The following is a 15,585-nucleotide window of genomic DNA, read 5'->3' as shown; positions in this document are numbered from 1 at the left end:
AGGTGGCAAGGTTTCATGGTAAACCTGAATTTACCACTAGCGCCACCTGGGAAAGCCCCAAAAGTGGGAATCAAACTTCTGACTCTCTATAACCAGCCACGTGGACCTGGTGAGAGAATCAGACTCTTCTGAAACTGATGTGAGCCTCTGTTTTCTCGAATCTTGGAGAGCTGGTAACGGACACTGCTATTCTATTACTGTTCGGATTAAGCCTACACTTATTCCACGCAGTGTGTGCCATGGGGCAGTGGCCCCAACCTTGCTGGCACCAGGGGCCAGTGTCACGGGAGACAGCGTTTTCCACGGCGGAAGGGGAGGCAGGATAGATCTGGGCGGATTCAAGCACACTGTGCTTTACTTCATTCGCGGCCGTGTACGGCCTTCGCTAGCTGCGGTCAGTGCGGGCTGCTCTTCACTGGGGCGCGAGGGCTTCTCGCTGCAGAGAACAGGCTCCAGGTGCTTCGGCCTCAGCAGCTGTGGCTCTTGAGTGCGGGCTCAGTAGTTGTGACGTCCAGGCTTTGTCGCCCAGGGGCATGCTGGATCCAGACGAGACTGAACCGGTGTCCCGCAAACTACAAGGCAGATTCTTAGCCCCTGGCCCTCCAGGAAAGCCCTGCTGTGCACTTTATTTCTATTCGTATCACATCAGCTCCACCTCAGATCGTCAGGCATTAGGTCCTTACAGTTGGGGACCCCTACTCTGGGGGTTTAGAACTTACTTCTTTCAGGAAGCTGTAGAAAGGGGCTGTACCATACAAAGCTGCCAGACTCAGCTGGAGTTTGAGGCAACTTCTTAGGGACCATGATAAAAGTAAAGAAGTGAATGGTCTGGGAGAGATGAGTCAAGCTGTGAGTCCCAATCTCATAAACTGAATAAGGACTGGAAAATTTCTGTAGAATTGAGTCTCTTCAGAGCCTCAACAAGCAGAATGCCAAAGAAATTCAGTTTGGCCATTTGCAAATAGGCTCTTTCCATCTTATAACACAACACTTTAAGAAACATAATTTAATTTTTAAGGAAAAGCTACATGATTATTTAAAATGTGAAACCCACAGCTAATAAACCGGCGTTGCTTTCAGGACATCCTGTTGCCAGCACGGGCCCCTTACAAGGAACCCACTGGGCAACAAAGGCTGGGAGCTGACTGCAGTCCTGTTGGCGCCCGCGTGCAGCGCCGGGCTGCTCTTCTTGTATACCGTGGGGCTTCCCATCTGACTGGTCCATTAAAGAAACATCCATCGTCTTCCACGCACTTTGTGACCAGGGCTTAGAGGTAGGCACAGAGCCGCTCCAGCAGCCCAGGATTCCTGTTACTTAAGAACAGCAGCTCCTTCTTCCCTTCTTCTGTATGAGCTAAAATAGAACCAAACAGATAACTGGAAGATTTCTCCTGCAGCACTGTCACTCAGCAAAATCCTCAGCCAGAGGCCACGTTATCCAAGTTATATTCTGATGTAATTAATACTCCCAAGACCTCATTTCTAAACCCTTTATTCTGCCCCCCCCCCAGTATTATTTTTTCTATGCATAATTTTCTTTTCTGTCTGCTCCTGCAACCAGCATCTAACCCTCCCTCTGTTCCAATACTATACTCTGGACTTGAAGGGCTCTTGTGAAACCTCACCATTGTGCCTCCTAACTCATCATGCTGCAGTGACTTTATACACTCCCCCTTATTCCTCTAAAACCCATCCCAATTTGCAGTTAATTCTCTATTATCTAGTGACAGAACAACCTTTATTTTTCCTCCACCCCCCATCCCACACACCCCCAGAACTAAGGGCAAGGGTAAAATGAGCAGCTGGAAACACTTTGATAAGCAAATACTAGGACAGGTCTAGCAAGAATTTGGTTTGGTGCTGGAGTAACTTCTCACACGGCTTCAGTTATTCTGTGGGTGTCCCAGCATCTAGGTCTCTGAATCCAGGTTTGCTGAGTGCTGAGTAAGTGCAGCAGCGAGAGTGTGGCAGCAAGCAAGCACCTGGAAGCTCTGCCAGTGGCCCCTCTATTAGCATGAGCACCTTTTTCTAGAATAATGCAAGCGTTTTGGGAGAGACATGTCTCATATAAATTAGACTTTAACCACCCTCCAATCTCACACTTTCTTTACCATCTAATCAGCCAGGAAGAGATCAAGATAAAAGGGGAAAAGAGATGAAAAACAAATTACAGGCTGCTCCAGAGGGAAGAAGAGATCAAGGGTCTGACTCAGTGGGGTTCTTCTGTGAGAGGAAAAATTAAGCAACTGACCTTTCTCATGCTGAAGCCAACTGTTCTCCAAATAATACTGAATACAAGCTTCAAATTCCTTTGGGTTATAATTGGAAACCAGGATGGGAATAAAGGGATCCAGGGTATCAAATCCTTCCTGGAGAAGAAAAAGGATAAAGAAATAGTATTCGTTAAGTGACAAATTGGTATTTATTCAAACACTTGAGGGTAAGGGCTTTGCTTTTGCTCTGTTCTACCTGATTTCACATTCTCTGGGGCTGGTTACTGTTGTTCTACATGGCCACACACAGTATATTTCAAAAAGAGATAATGCTTGAGACACAGGGGCGACGGGGTGCCACTTATCTGAGAGTATACTCGCATACACGTATACATCTTCAACTTTTTGCAGTTCTAACTTCAACAGTCAGCAGTAGTTTTGATAGTTCATATACTCCAAAACAAAAAATAAACAAAATGACAAGGACTGGGGGAAAAGACCCTGAATGGCATATAAACCGAAACAAATGAATCAAATTGTGCTTTAAAGTTCAAAGGTAACACTGAAGGGAGAAGGGAAGCTAGCAGAAACCAGCTTGTGAATACAGTATTTGAACTAGACTCTGGCTCCTGTCTGACTCCTTCCAACCCCATGGGCTATACAGTCCCTGGAATTCTCCAGGCCAGAATACTGGAGTGGGTAGCCTTTCCCTTCTCCAGGTGATCTTCCTACGTCAAACCTGGGTCTCCCCCATTGCAGGCGGATTCTTCACCAGCTGAGCCACGAGGGAAGCCCAGGAACACTAGAGTGGTAGCCTATTCCTTCTCCAGCGGATCTTCCTGACCCAGGAATCAAACCGCTGTCTCCTGCGTTGCGGGCGGATTCTTTACCAACTGAGCTATCGGGAGCCCAGAGACCCTTAGGCTAAAGATGAAAACTGCTCTAAAACATAGTGAAACTAAATAAAAGGGAAAAAAATTTTGTGTTCTAATGTCTGGCAAGGAAAGGGCCAAGACCCAGGCTTGCTGCGAGCAGAGGCCCTCCTGGTCCCCAGGCTGATCCTAAGAGGCGGCTGCAGAAAGCTGGGCAGAACTCCTCTGCCAGTGCAGGTTCCTCAAGTCGGGACTGCGTAGCTAAACCAGTTGCACTTTTTTTTTATTAACAGCTTTCTTCACCCCAAAATGCTTTGTAGTTGTGTGTGCAGCACTCTGCCCTGATATGTGTGCTGTACAATAAGAACCAAACCTAATACATTCTGGCGGCACAAAAACAAACCCACTTCTTACTTTTAGAGAGGCAAGGGTTAGCAGTTCTGAAATTACTTTTACTGTAATCTAAGATTGAGCTAATATGTAAATACACTGTGAATGAGAGCAGAGTTCTTATTATTGGAGATGAGGTTTTCAAATATAGAAAGCAGACAGGATGTAATGAATGCTGTGATGCTAGCCTGGAATTAGAAGTATCAGACTTCTGTTTTTTTTTAATATAGAGAAACAGATACAGATGTGTGTGCTTATGTATACAGAAACACATGTGTATACAGAACATATATATGTATGTATGTCTATATGAACAGTGCATATATCTACCTGCTCACTCTGCTAGAGGGCCTAGAAGAAGTGACACCCACATCCTAGTAGTATTAAGTATACCTGGCACTCAGGTCTTGGTCTCTAAATACCATCCTCCTCCAAAATGAACCAAAGCTCCTTGAAGAAATGGCTGATTTTAGCGCTGGGGTATGGAAAATACAAGATGAACCTGGAACATGTTCTTGTGCCTAAGGTAAAGAAGTGCTTACAAAAGATGGGGACAGAGGAGGAAAGGTATGGAGAAAAATGACGGCGACATGTTAAAGGGACATAGAAGCCAGCTTCAAGGGCACTACTGGACAAGTCTGGGATAACTTAAGCACCAATGAAAGAATGACAGTCAAGGTTTGTGTGTGCGTGTTCAGTCGCGTCCGACTCTTTGCAACCCCATGGACTGTAGCCTGCGAGGATCCTCTGTCCATGGAATTTCACAGGCAAGAATACTGGAGTGAGTTTCCATTTTCTCCTCCAGGGGATCTTCCTGATCCAGGAATTGAACATTTGTCTCTTGTGTCTCCTGCATTGGCAGGCAGATTCTTTACCACTATGCCACTTTTAGAATCCATTAAATAAGAACCCACATTCTTATGTGTAGCAACAAATATATAAATATATAATGCAGAAAGGAAAATTCTTAAATATAAGAGAGGGTCAACCGATACATTTAGTAATGATGGAGCTAGAAAATATCCATCTTGTAACTGTCATGTGATTTAGGGCAGAATCACTAAGGAAAACTAAAACTGCTAAGGGGAAGCTTGAGAAATAAAGTCTCAAAGTATATCTTCATGAGATATTTATTCATTCTGAAAGGAAAGAGTAACTTTGTTAAGGAGACAAAGTGGACATCACCTTAACCAAGTGTTCAAAGTTTATACTGCCAGCAAGAGGAGAAACAAGCCTTATGTGCTTTCAGATGTTATGCACTGAGAAGACACAGTATAACTTCTAACATCCCATATACTCAAGAAAAACACATCAGACAAACCCATAAAGTAACCCAATATAAGATAACTAGCATATACTCTTCAAAAACAGAGATAAATATGAAGGTTATAAAAGACTGAGGATCTGGACCAGATTAGAGGAGGCTGAAGACATGACGGTAAGTGTGGTGCATTATCCAGGACTTTCTTTCCCTGTAAAGGAAAACTGGCAAAACCAGAATATATTACACAGATAACCGTCAATGTTAATTTTCTGATTTTGGTAATTGGGATGTGGTTATACGTTAGAGTATCTTTGATTTTAGAAATATGCATATAATGAGTGCTTCCCTGATAGTTTAGTCGGTGAAGAATCCACCTGCAATGCAGGAAACCCTAGTTCGATTCCTGGGTTAGGAAGATGCCCTGGAGAAAGGCTAGGCTACCCACTCCAGTATTCTGGGACTTCCCTTGTGGCTCAGCTAGTAAAGAAAACACCTGCAATGCAGGAGAGCCAGGTTCGATCCCTGGGTTGGGAAGATCCCATGGAGAAGGGAATGGCTACTCACTCCAGTATTCTGGCCTGGAGAATTCCATGGACTGCATAGTCCACGGAGTTGCAAAGAGTTAGACATGACTGAGCGACTTTCCGTCTAGTCAAGGCTATGGTTTTTCCAGTGGTCATGTATGGATGTGAGAGTTGGACTGTGAAGAAGGCTGAGCACCGAAGAATTGATGCTTTTGAACTGTGGTGTTGGAGAAGACTCTTGAGAGTCCCTTGGACTGCAAAGAGATCCAACCAGTCCATTCTGAAGGATATCAGCCCTGGGATTTCTTTGGAAGGAATGATGCTAAAGCTGAAGCTCCAGTACTTTGGCCACCTCATGTGAAGAGTTGACTCATTGGCAAAGACTCTGATGGTGGGAGGGATTGGGGGCAGGAGGAGAAGGGGACGACAGAGGATGAGATGAGGATGAAAGTGAAAGCGACTTTCATTTTCAAGATATAAAACAGGGCATCATATCTCAGGTTCAGTTCAGTTCAGTCGCTCAGTTGTGTCCGACTCTTTGTGACTCCATGAACCACAGCACGCCAGGCTTCCCTGTCCATCACCAACTCCCGGTGTTCACTCAAACTCACATCCATCGAGTCAGTGATGCCATCCAGCCATCTCATCCTCTGTCGTCCCCTTCTCCTCCTGCCCCCAATCCCTCCCAGCATCAGGGTCTTTTCCAATGAGTCAACTCTTCGCATGAGGTGGCCAAAGTACTGGAGTTTCAGCCTCAGCATCAGTCCTTCCAATGAACACCCAGGACTGATCTCCTTTAGGATGGACTGGTTGGATCTCCTTGCAGTCCAAGGGACTCGAAAGAGTATCTCAGGTTACTATCACATAATTCAGGAAAAAAAAAAAAAGATGGAGAGAAAGAGTAAAGCAAACATGGTAAAGTGTTAACATTTTAGTTAACAAGTGTTAACTAACACTAACACTTTAGCTAACACTAGTTAAAGTGCAGAGGAATATGATTTTTCTCCAAGTCTGAAATTATGTCCCTATATGTGTGTGTGTGTATCTTCAGACAGAATGACTAAAGTAAACAAACTTTGTGATCGGACCTTTCCCAGCAACTCCTGGGGCAGGTAGGCTTTCCGGGGCTTAAAGAGAGACCCAGTCTGGCTCACAGTCAACACAATGGCACCTCCTTGCTGAAAGAAAGAAGAAAAAGCTGAATTTCAGCAAGACAGAAAAATGCATTTTAAGCATCTGCAGATTTTTTTTTTTTTGCCATATAGAACAGTTAAATGGCAACTAAATTATTTGTGATTTGATTCTGACAATAAATTGCTACATGATCTTAAATTTATCAAAATCCTCTCCAAAGTTGGTAAGAAATAAAAACATCTTGAACAAATGCAGTAAAGTGAAATTATGCCAATATTTTTTAAAAAAAAGGTTTTGAATAAGTGTATTATAGTCAAGTGGAGAGATAAGCCAAATTACAGACATTAAGTAAGATATAAGAACTTTCTGTCCATGTACTTAGAGACTGGTAAGTATTAGCAATGAAGGAATCAAACATCTTTAAAATGAAAATACATTTTTTTCTGAAATGTGTTAGGCATTGTATGTACTCACCCAATCATTTTTCACCATTTTCCTCAGGTTGTAAATAAGGGCTAGTTCTTCTGGGGCAATCTGCATATTGGTCAACGTGTGAGAGGGAGAAGGAGAAGAGAGGGGGAGAAGAGAACATTACGTGCTTTACCTGGATGCTCTCCTGAGATAGTTGCACTGACAACATCCAAAAAATCCTCAACCGGGATTTCTCTGGTGGCCCAGTAGTTAGGACTCCGTGCTCTCACTGCCAAGGGTCCAACTTCAGTCTTTGATTGGGGAACTAAGATCTCACAAGTACTTTGGCTGCGTGGCCAGAAAACAACAAACTACAGAGCCATGTACCTGGAGGTACAACTCTGGGATAAGCTACGTGGCCACTGGTCCTCAAACTGCCATGCTTCTGGAGATTAAAAACAGTGGGGAAAATAACCACTGCCCTAAACCACTTATTTCCTTGATGCTTCTGATCGTCTCTGCTTAGAATAGGGAACATCATTTTGAAAAGATAATAGAAAAAATCGTGAAAAGGAAACACAGCTTTTGCTGTCATGCTCTTGGTGTTCAGTGGATAACAGTATCAGTCCTTCTGATACTATTTTCACTATACATCTTATTTCATATATTCCAAAAGCAAGAAAATATACTGCCTGGTTTAAAAGGCTATGTCTCAACCTACATATATGATTCCTGAAATCAGGGAAACCAAAATAGAGAAACTTAGTTTTCCTACCAGGCTTTTATCTTCTCTTTTCAGTGTGGTCCTTCCCCAGAGAGCATTGACTCCATCCACTGCCACCAGGAGGCGAAAAATACCCAGAGAACTTTGCCTCTTTAGCTCTTTAAGCACAATCCCAACTGCATCTGTGGCATTCCTCACTCGCATTATGCCCTGTAGGGGAAGAGAGACAGTGGACTGCAGTTCTACAAGGGGCTGTCTCTGGTTATGACAGAGTACAAGTTCCGTCTTTTTTTAATACCTGTTCAACTACTTCTGCCAGAGGACTGCCTTTCTCAGTGCTTTCTCGCTTATTCCAGACATACTTGTCTTGAACTTTTATCTAAAAATAAAACAAAGACCAAAAAAGGCCACTTAGCCTGAGAATGAACCCATCCCTAGCTAGGAAGGTAGGGTAGGAGGTTAAGGTTATTAGCAGTCAGCTTTAATCTATTTTTCAAGCCGAGTAAGAGACCTCAGCAGAAAGTGAATGCTTTGTAGCCCATTTTTGCCTGGAGCATAAAGAAACACAAGAAAAAACATAAGGGATTCTGATTAAAAAGGCCCAGGATGAAGCCTTGCTATCTGAATTTTTAACAAGCTCCTAGGTGATTCTGACTTATATCCAGAGTTGAAAACCCCTAGCCTAGAGACTGTGAACAAGAATCACTTGAAAATAATTTTACAAATCTGTTTCTGGTTCCTAAAAGATCCAATCTGGAAAAAATTACGTAGTTGAAATGTTTGTTAGAGGATTTTAGGCTGTCACCTTGGAAAAGTCAATGAATCTGTCTGGACTTCCTTTTGCTCCACACCAGATGCAGACAGCTTACTGCTGCCTCTGTTTCCCATGCATAAATGAGTTTTAGGGTATGAACTCACTGTGAATAAATGTATGAAAGAAATAAAAAATGGTATAGTTATCCCAACTACAATGTTAGTTCTCCATAGTCTACTGGTACTTAGGGCACAAAGAAGATAAAATCTTAAGGACTGTCCAGCACCAAACTTCTGGGAGTCTAGTCACCTGACTCAAGAAACGCTCATTTGCAGTTTTGAAATTCTTCAGCCAGACTGAAGCTTCTAAAGGTTGATCAAAGCGCTGTTTGTTGTAGGTGGACTGCAGAAGATCCCGGCAGTTTTTCACCCAAAGATGAGCTAATCAAAAGGCAAAAGAAAACAAACTAGGTAGGAACTGACTGTATTCAACTCAAAATACTCCATGCCCCTTTCTGTTATGGGAGATGACTTTAGATTCCCACATATATTTCTTAAAGCCTCCCTGCTTCAGAGGTTTATTTTTTGGTCTAGTCCATCGTAAATATTATCACTGTACACAATACACAAACAAATGGATTAAAGGTCACCTTTCGCTTTCACTTTTCACTTTCATGCATTGGAGAAGGAAATGGCAACCCACTCCAGTGTTCTTGCATGGAGAATCCCAGGGACAGGGGAGCCTGGTGGGCTGCCGTCTATGGGGCCGCACAGAGTCAGACACGACTGAAGCGACTTTAGCAGTAGCAGTAGCTTCTTCGCAGTTTTAGTTAGAATATGTCGATACAAACAACACTGAACAAAGCAAGGAGAGACAGGGACTTCCCTGATGGTCCAGTGGTTAAGAATCCACCTGCCAATGCAGGGGACATGGGTTTAACCCCCGGTCTGGCAAGATTCCATGTGCCGCAGAGCAACTGACCTCATCCTCTGTAACTACTGAGTCCGCACACTGCAACAAGAGAGGCCACTGCAATGAGAAGCCCATGCACTGTAACAAAAAGTAGCCTCTGCTCGCTGTAACTAGAGAAAGCCCACAGATAGCGATGAAGACCCAGGGCAATCAAAAATAAGTAAAATTATGTACTAAAGAAACAAAACAAGGAGGGATATGTATGAAGTATGAGAGTTTGATTTTTAAACTTCATGCCGACAACCCAGAATGCTGGCAAGCAGTGCCATGGCAAAGGCTCTGTGGGTCTCATGGTTGTTAGCTGATGGCACAAAGTCTGTGGTGAACGCAGAGGTGGGAGTTCATGCTCATGGGCGTGAGGCAACCACCAGAGGACTGCACCTCCCAGAGGACTGCGGGGCCAAAATACTTCATTTATGTTACCAAAAGGCTCCCGAACTAGCTCGCACCAATCTGCCTCTGGAGCAGAGCCCTGCCAGAAAACTGAGGTCACAGTGCCACCACAGTAACAGAATAACCCCAACAGAGTGAGGGGAGGAAGTTCTTACCATCTGGAATATGCAGTATCAGCCAGTCTTGTTTTGCACAGAAATGAATAATATGGCAAAGACTGAGGGTTTTTCCTGTTCCCTTCTCGCCATCTAAAGCACTTGCTGTTAAAGAAAACACTACCAAAAGGGACACTTCCACTGTCAAGAAATAAAGCATTTCTTTTTCCCACATTTGAGGGAGGAAAGCACTGGCTCAGACAGCCCAGGCAAGCAGGAAAGGATACAGAGAACATATCGTACGGCTGGGTGAGCAAAATTGGTGTTTTTCAGGTAATGCAGAAGCTCGAGGGCTGGTTTCCTTACCATCAGGCAAGCTTCATTGAATGTCTTCACCTAACAAGACGGGAAAAGAGGGAGGAAAGGGTGGGGCTGGAACTTCTAGCCAGTTCTGGTAATATACACCAAGCCTAATACAGCAACCATAGAATCAAACTGCCTACTGTTCATTTATTCAGTTAAAGGATGTTGGTATTGAATTTGAAAATTTAACCATGTAATTTAGCTAAAAATTAAAACACATCATCCCACACCAAGCACATAACAGTCAGCTTTTGATTATATCTGTAAATGAAGATTAGTTAATTGAAATGTACAAATAATTCTGATGTCTCATAACATAATTATGCATACTACTTAAGGTTGATACAAATATTACAAATGTGTAAAATGCTGAACAAGGTATCTGATACATGCTAATCATCAAATTAGCTGATGGCATGAAGCCTGTTTATTCTTTAAAATTTATTTTTAGCTAGTTCTTACTGTAACCACTTACACTTTTCTCAGAACTATATATGTACCAGCTCAAGAGCAGGTGTGACCAGTTGCCTCAGCTATGAGGCCATACTTGACAATACCAGCATATGGATATATCAGAGAACTAACACAAAAAATTAATTCCTTTTTTAAAAAAATTAATCTCCTTTTAGCCACCAGGAATAGTTTGGTGGAAAAATTTGGGAAGCAGTGATATGTGTGAAAATGGTTTGCAAATAAAGTATTTAATAATGTGTATTGAGTTGACTCATTGGAAAAGACTCTGATACTGGGAGGGATTGGGGGCAGGAGGAAAAGGGGACGACAGAGGATGAGATGGCTGGATGGCATCACCGACTCGACAGACGTGAGTCTGAGTGAACTCCGGGAGATGGTGATGGACAGGGGGGACTGGCGTGCTGCGATTCATGGGGTCACAAAGAGTCGGACACGACTGAGCGACTGAACTGAACTGAACTGATTGATAAAGGTAAATATCTAACAAATACTACTCACAAGTATGTTAGATAAGGGTTAAAATAATGTTATTATTATTATTTTTTAATCCTAACCAAACAACTGGATTGGAAGAGGACTTTGACAGGTAAGTTCAAACTTAACAGAAAGTGAAAACTTCAAAAACATGATACAGATATTAAAACGGAAATGCTGTTATTAGGCAACATGACGGTACTAAATACACAGACAACAGTCAGGGGTGGGCTTTTTACGTAAATGGAAGCCATGGAAAGAACGAGTAATTCCCTCCAAAGCAGTGGTGGGTAAGCCATTCTGAAAGCAACCTGGGATAAAGTTAGACCCTCAGAACCACGTTAGAGATTGCACTACGAATGTCCTGGAACAGTTTAAAGTAATGATTTCTTCTAATTGTGCCCTATTTCCAAACAACAAAATTTTTGATTAGCGTCTATGTCGAGAGTTAGCTCCTTTACTGGCGTCTCATCTCATCTCTTGAAATAAAGCACATTGAAGAAACGACATCCTCTGGCTTCTAAGCTAAATGTCACCCGCACAGCCAAGCTTGATACTTCAGTAAGAAGGAATAATTTCTGAGACTGAAAATAATTGAGCAGGAATTAGCCAAAGAACCAGTTTTGCCAATAAATCCTGCTTCCAGTTAACTGAATTCTTTCACTGGCTATTAAGGCAACCGAAGATCACATTCTTTGGGTTGATGTTATGACTACAAAACTATTTTCTGAAAACCCATGAGACTGAAGAACAATGAGTGATGCATCTAATCCATATGTTGTTTCTGACTCATGAATACGTTTTTGTTTTTCTACACATATTAACTATTTTCAGGATATTTTGCTAAAGCCAATATTAAATTAATTTTTAACAATTTTTGAAGGCTGAAGTTTCTAGAAATCTGTTGGGTAACACAAGAAAAAAGAGTAGGGTATTATTTACTTAAGAATATTTTGCCTGGCTTCAAAAAGGATTTAAATTGGTTAACTTCAGATCTGCTTAAAGTGATAATAGTAACAGCATTATTCACAAAAGAAAATCAATAGCTGAATTTACCTTTTTGAAGATTCAAATTAAATCTTTCAGTTTCCTACTCATTTAATTCTACACCTCTGCTATCAACACCTTGTGTTACAAGTTCCCTCCAAAGCCCTCCCGTCTTGAGCACCTGCATCACAAAGCGAGGAGGCAGGCCATGGGGGAACACAGTCTTCAGTTCTTGGATGGATATGTTGTAGTGCTGACCCACATGCTGCTCCCCATGCTTGGCCTAGGAAATAAAAATGCAAACAAGTATAATGGAGAGTGACAAAGCCTTTGAGAAAGCATCAAGGGCTTTCTAGATGCTACTGAAGAAACAGTTCTCAGAGCTGGAAAAGATATTCTATTCTTTCTTATCTTAGACAAAAATGTTCACTGTTGTCCCCAGATCCACAGTGCATATATTGAACATAAAGCTTGTATTGGCCTGAATGATGCAGCCAGTTGCTCAGCAACATAAACCCTAGATGTGGAGGCAGCAGAGACAATTCTTGCCATCTGGATTCTTCTGTGCTGTGTATAGAGACGCTCCAATCACGTGACAAGATCATCTGCATGCCACTGTTGCCATGGAAACCCCAGAGGAACTGGCAGATAAAGGGACTACAATTATAGGGGAAAGCTGAAAGACACTTCAGTGACTTCATTCACTTACCCTGTTTCATTTTGTGCTTGTGAAAGTAGATGAACGCTGGAGACATAAATACAACACACCCTGCTGAGATGGTGTCTTGGGGTAATGAGTTATTTTTTTCCATTCCACATGTGCAGCATATGTTAAGATGGGACAACTCAAGAGGGCAAGGGTAGGGACAAAAAGGGAGAGAGAAACTACTGGTTCCCTTCACATTTAGGCACAGATCACACAACTGATTTCATTTATAAGAGGCAACAATAATACTGAGGAATGAGAAATAAGTGTTTAGCCTAATGGGACCGGAAGTAGAAAATGCAACCAGATTGGTTACTGCCCTGGTATGTGATCCTGGGCCTGTAAGTCGATTTCTTAGGATTCTCCAAACCAGGGTTGGTAGACGATGACGGGCTATCTATTTTCATAAAGTTCTACTGGAGCACAGCCATTTGTTTATGGCAGAGCTAAGCAGCTGTAACAGAGATCACTTTGGCTCCTATGTCTAAAATATTTGTTATCTGGTCCCTGAAGGAAAAGTTTGCTAACCCATCATACAGTAAGATCAATAATAACTACTAAATTTAACTTCTAAGATATTGAGTATTTAAGTGTTTACTAGGTACCCACTCTATATATAACAAAACTGATAGCATGAAGTGAGTTCAATGGCAGGCATTAAATCAGAACAGATACAGACTGATCTGCCTGAGTTATGTTACTAGAGTATCAGATAGGGTTGGGGAAGATGAAGGCTCCAGAATGCTGTCTCAGGTACATTGTCTGACTGTATGTAAATCTGCTTCCCTTCCTTTGGTTTCAGTTTTCCTGATATACAAAACAATGGCAAACAAATTATAAGCCCTGAAAAAAATCCATACACACATTAGCAACTCACCGGATCATTCTCAAGAGTGCGGGAAATAGCTCTGGGACTCTCAGTTGGAACCTGGTTATCCAAGTGAGCAACAAGGCACTGGGGTGCCTGGGTCCCTGAGTGCAAAAAACGTCCAGGGTCCAACTATAAAAGAAACAATTTTAGTTTTAAATTATTAGCTTTTTTGTGCTTGCTACAATACTGAGGTTTAAAGCCAGATGTGCAACAGGGGAAAATATTACTAACATGCATTTTAGTTTTATGTAAAACAGAACCTTGTTATTATTTATAATTCTCTAAGTCCAATCATATTATTCATACTCTGAATCTGTTCCAGCTGGTGTTGCTTTGTCTGGGCGCTGTCCCACATGGAAACAATTCCATTAGAGACTGTTCAGGAGTGTAGCTCAGCCATTAACAACTAGACTCAGGAAGCTTCTTTTAATGCTCTTGCCCAAAGTGATGAATGGTGGCCAGTACTGTACAATTCCCAGCTGTCTAGTAATCCTAGTCACCTCAGTTATTAGGGGATTAGTGCCATGTTCCTATTTGTCAGGTATAATTACACTTCCTGCAACAATGTGCTGGCTAGCTCTGCCCTGAAATAAAGAATCTTTCATTAAGGATGAGTAATGAGGGAGTGCGTAAAGCATCCAGCTAAGTGAAAATAAACTGCTCTAAACAGGCAAGTTGGTGAACTGCACATGGAAAACTCAAAACTGGGGGAAGGCTGGGGAAGAGGATGCGATTTCAGGAGATAAATCGAAGAAAAAGCTAACTGGAGAACTCCTAAGCTGAGTTAGGATAACAGGCCTTGTTTATAAGTAAAGAGATGCCAGTTACAAGAGAAAGAAAGGGACTACAATTACAGGGGAAAGCTGAAAGACACTTCAGTGACTTCATTCACTTACCCTGTTTCATTTTGTGCTTGTGAAAGTAGATGAACACTGGAGACATAAATACAACAAAAAGAGTATGAATCCAGCGGAGTCAGGAGGACAGGGGTGTGAGAGATGGTTATAGTAAGGGAGTTGCTTGCTAGGTCAACAGGCAATATGAAAGCTGCCTGTATTTATAGTCAGTCTCATTAAGCAGCTGCATGAGTGTAGAAAATGTATATTATTTTTATGCTACCTTTTGTAACACTTTTATCCATTTATAAGACCTTTAACTCCGTAACAGCTTTTTAACTAGTATCTTTGAATCTTTCACAGTCTTAAAGATTTGTCCTCCCAAACAGGTTTTACCTTAAGCTAATCAAAAAGTTGGGATGATTATTTATGTTAAAATAAGTCTCAAAGGCCTTAACATGATAATTAAGGCAACTGCTCCAAGTTCAACCTACCTTTCTAGTCCCACCCCTTTATAAAGTCTATACTCTAGCCAGCCAACTATGCTAAAACATGTTATTCACTTTTATGCCTTTACAATTCTGCTCATTCTACTTCAACTTCCCTCTCTCCTTATGTAAATCTTTCTCATCCTTGAAGACTCATCTCAAATGTCACATCCTTTGTGAAGACTTGCCAGACACCTCCAGGCAGAGGCAATTACTGTGCCCTCTCTATTGATGGCACTGTCCGTGTACTGCATGCATTTTTACTCTGCCTGGAACGACATTCATGGTTTTCATTAACTGAGTACCTAAAAATGCTAGGCAACACATATACATATTATTTTTGAGCCGAGAATCCTAGAAGATAGGTAGAGTATTACACTATTTTATTATGAGGGAAGTTTTTATTATGGTTCAGGAAAGTTAGATAATTTTGTCTAATGTCATTGAGTTGGTAGGTATTGAAACCAGAATCCAAATCCAAGTCTGTCTGACTCCAAAATCTTTATCCTTATCATGCTATCTTACATGGAAGTTTGTCTCCCATTTTAGGCCACACACACCTGGAAGAGAAGGGATCAGGTATTGTACATCTTTGTATCTACTTCTCCGAGCACCTAATGCACCACAAATGCTTCACGCT

At 42.0% G+C, this 15,585-nt stretch overlaps 1 protein-coding gene across 15 annotated transcripts in view; it reads right to left on the bottom strand.

Moving 5' to 3' along the window:
* Positions 1–991: 991 nt before the first annotated feature.
* DAP3 (death associated protein 3) overlaps positions 992–15,585 on the bottom strand; it is a 44,049-nt gene continuing 29,455 nt past the window's right edge. For 5 of the 15 annotated variants that reach the window (XM_012182796.5, XM_042255212.2, XM_012182802.5 and 2 more), the window contains exons 3-13: positions 13,628–13,750; positions 12,226–12,327; positions 10,034–10,142; positions 9,807–9,899; positions 8,596–8,726; positions 7,831–7,911; positions 7,584–7,742; positions 6,872–6,931; positions 6,352–6,441; positions 2,252–2,369; positions 992–1,354 (exon numbers count right to left, since the gene is read on the bottom strand). In XM_012182796.5, the coding sequence (XP_012038186.3) occupies positions 1,269–1,354; positions 2,252–2,369; positions 6,352–6,441; positions 6,872–6,931; positions 7,584–7,742; positions 7,831–7,911; positions 8,596–8,726; positions 9,807–9,899; positions 10,034–10,142; positions 12,226–12,327; positions 13,628–13,750 (1,152 nt within the window). In that variant the 3' untranslated portion in view covers positions 992–1,268. Of the gene's footprint in view, positions 2,370–6,351; positions 6,442–6,871; positions 6,932–7,583; positions 7,743–7,830; positions 7,912–8,595; positions 8,727–9,806; positions 9,900–10,033; positions 10,143–12,225; positions 12,328–13,627; positions 13,751–15,585 lie in introns of all 15 variants that reach the window. The other 10 variants (XM_060414998.1, XM_060415023.1, XM_060415007.1 and 7 more) reach the window with 3 other exon arrangements.

The sequence above is a fragment of the Ovis aries genome, chromosome 1, assembly GCF_016772045.2.
Source record: "Ovis aries strain OAR_USU_Benz2616 breed Rambouillet chromosome 1, ARS-UI_Ramb_v3.0, whole genome shotgun sequence".
Lineage (NCBI taxonomy): Eukaryota > Metazoa > Chordata > Mammalia > Artiodactyla > Bovidae > Ovis > Ovis aries.
The sequence above is the reverse complement of the archived record's forward strand: the minus strand, read 5'-3'. Positions and strand labels throughout refer to the sequence as shown.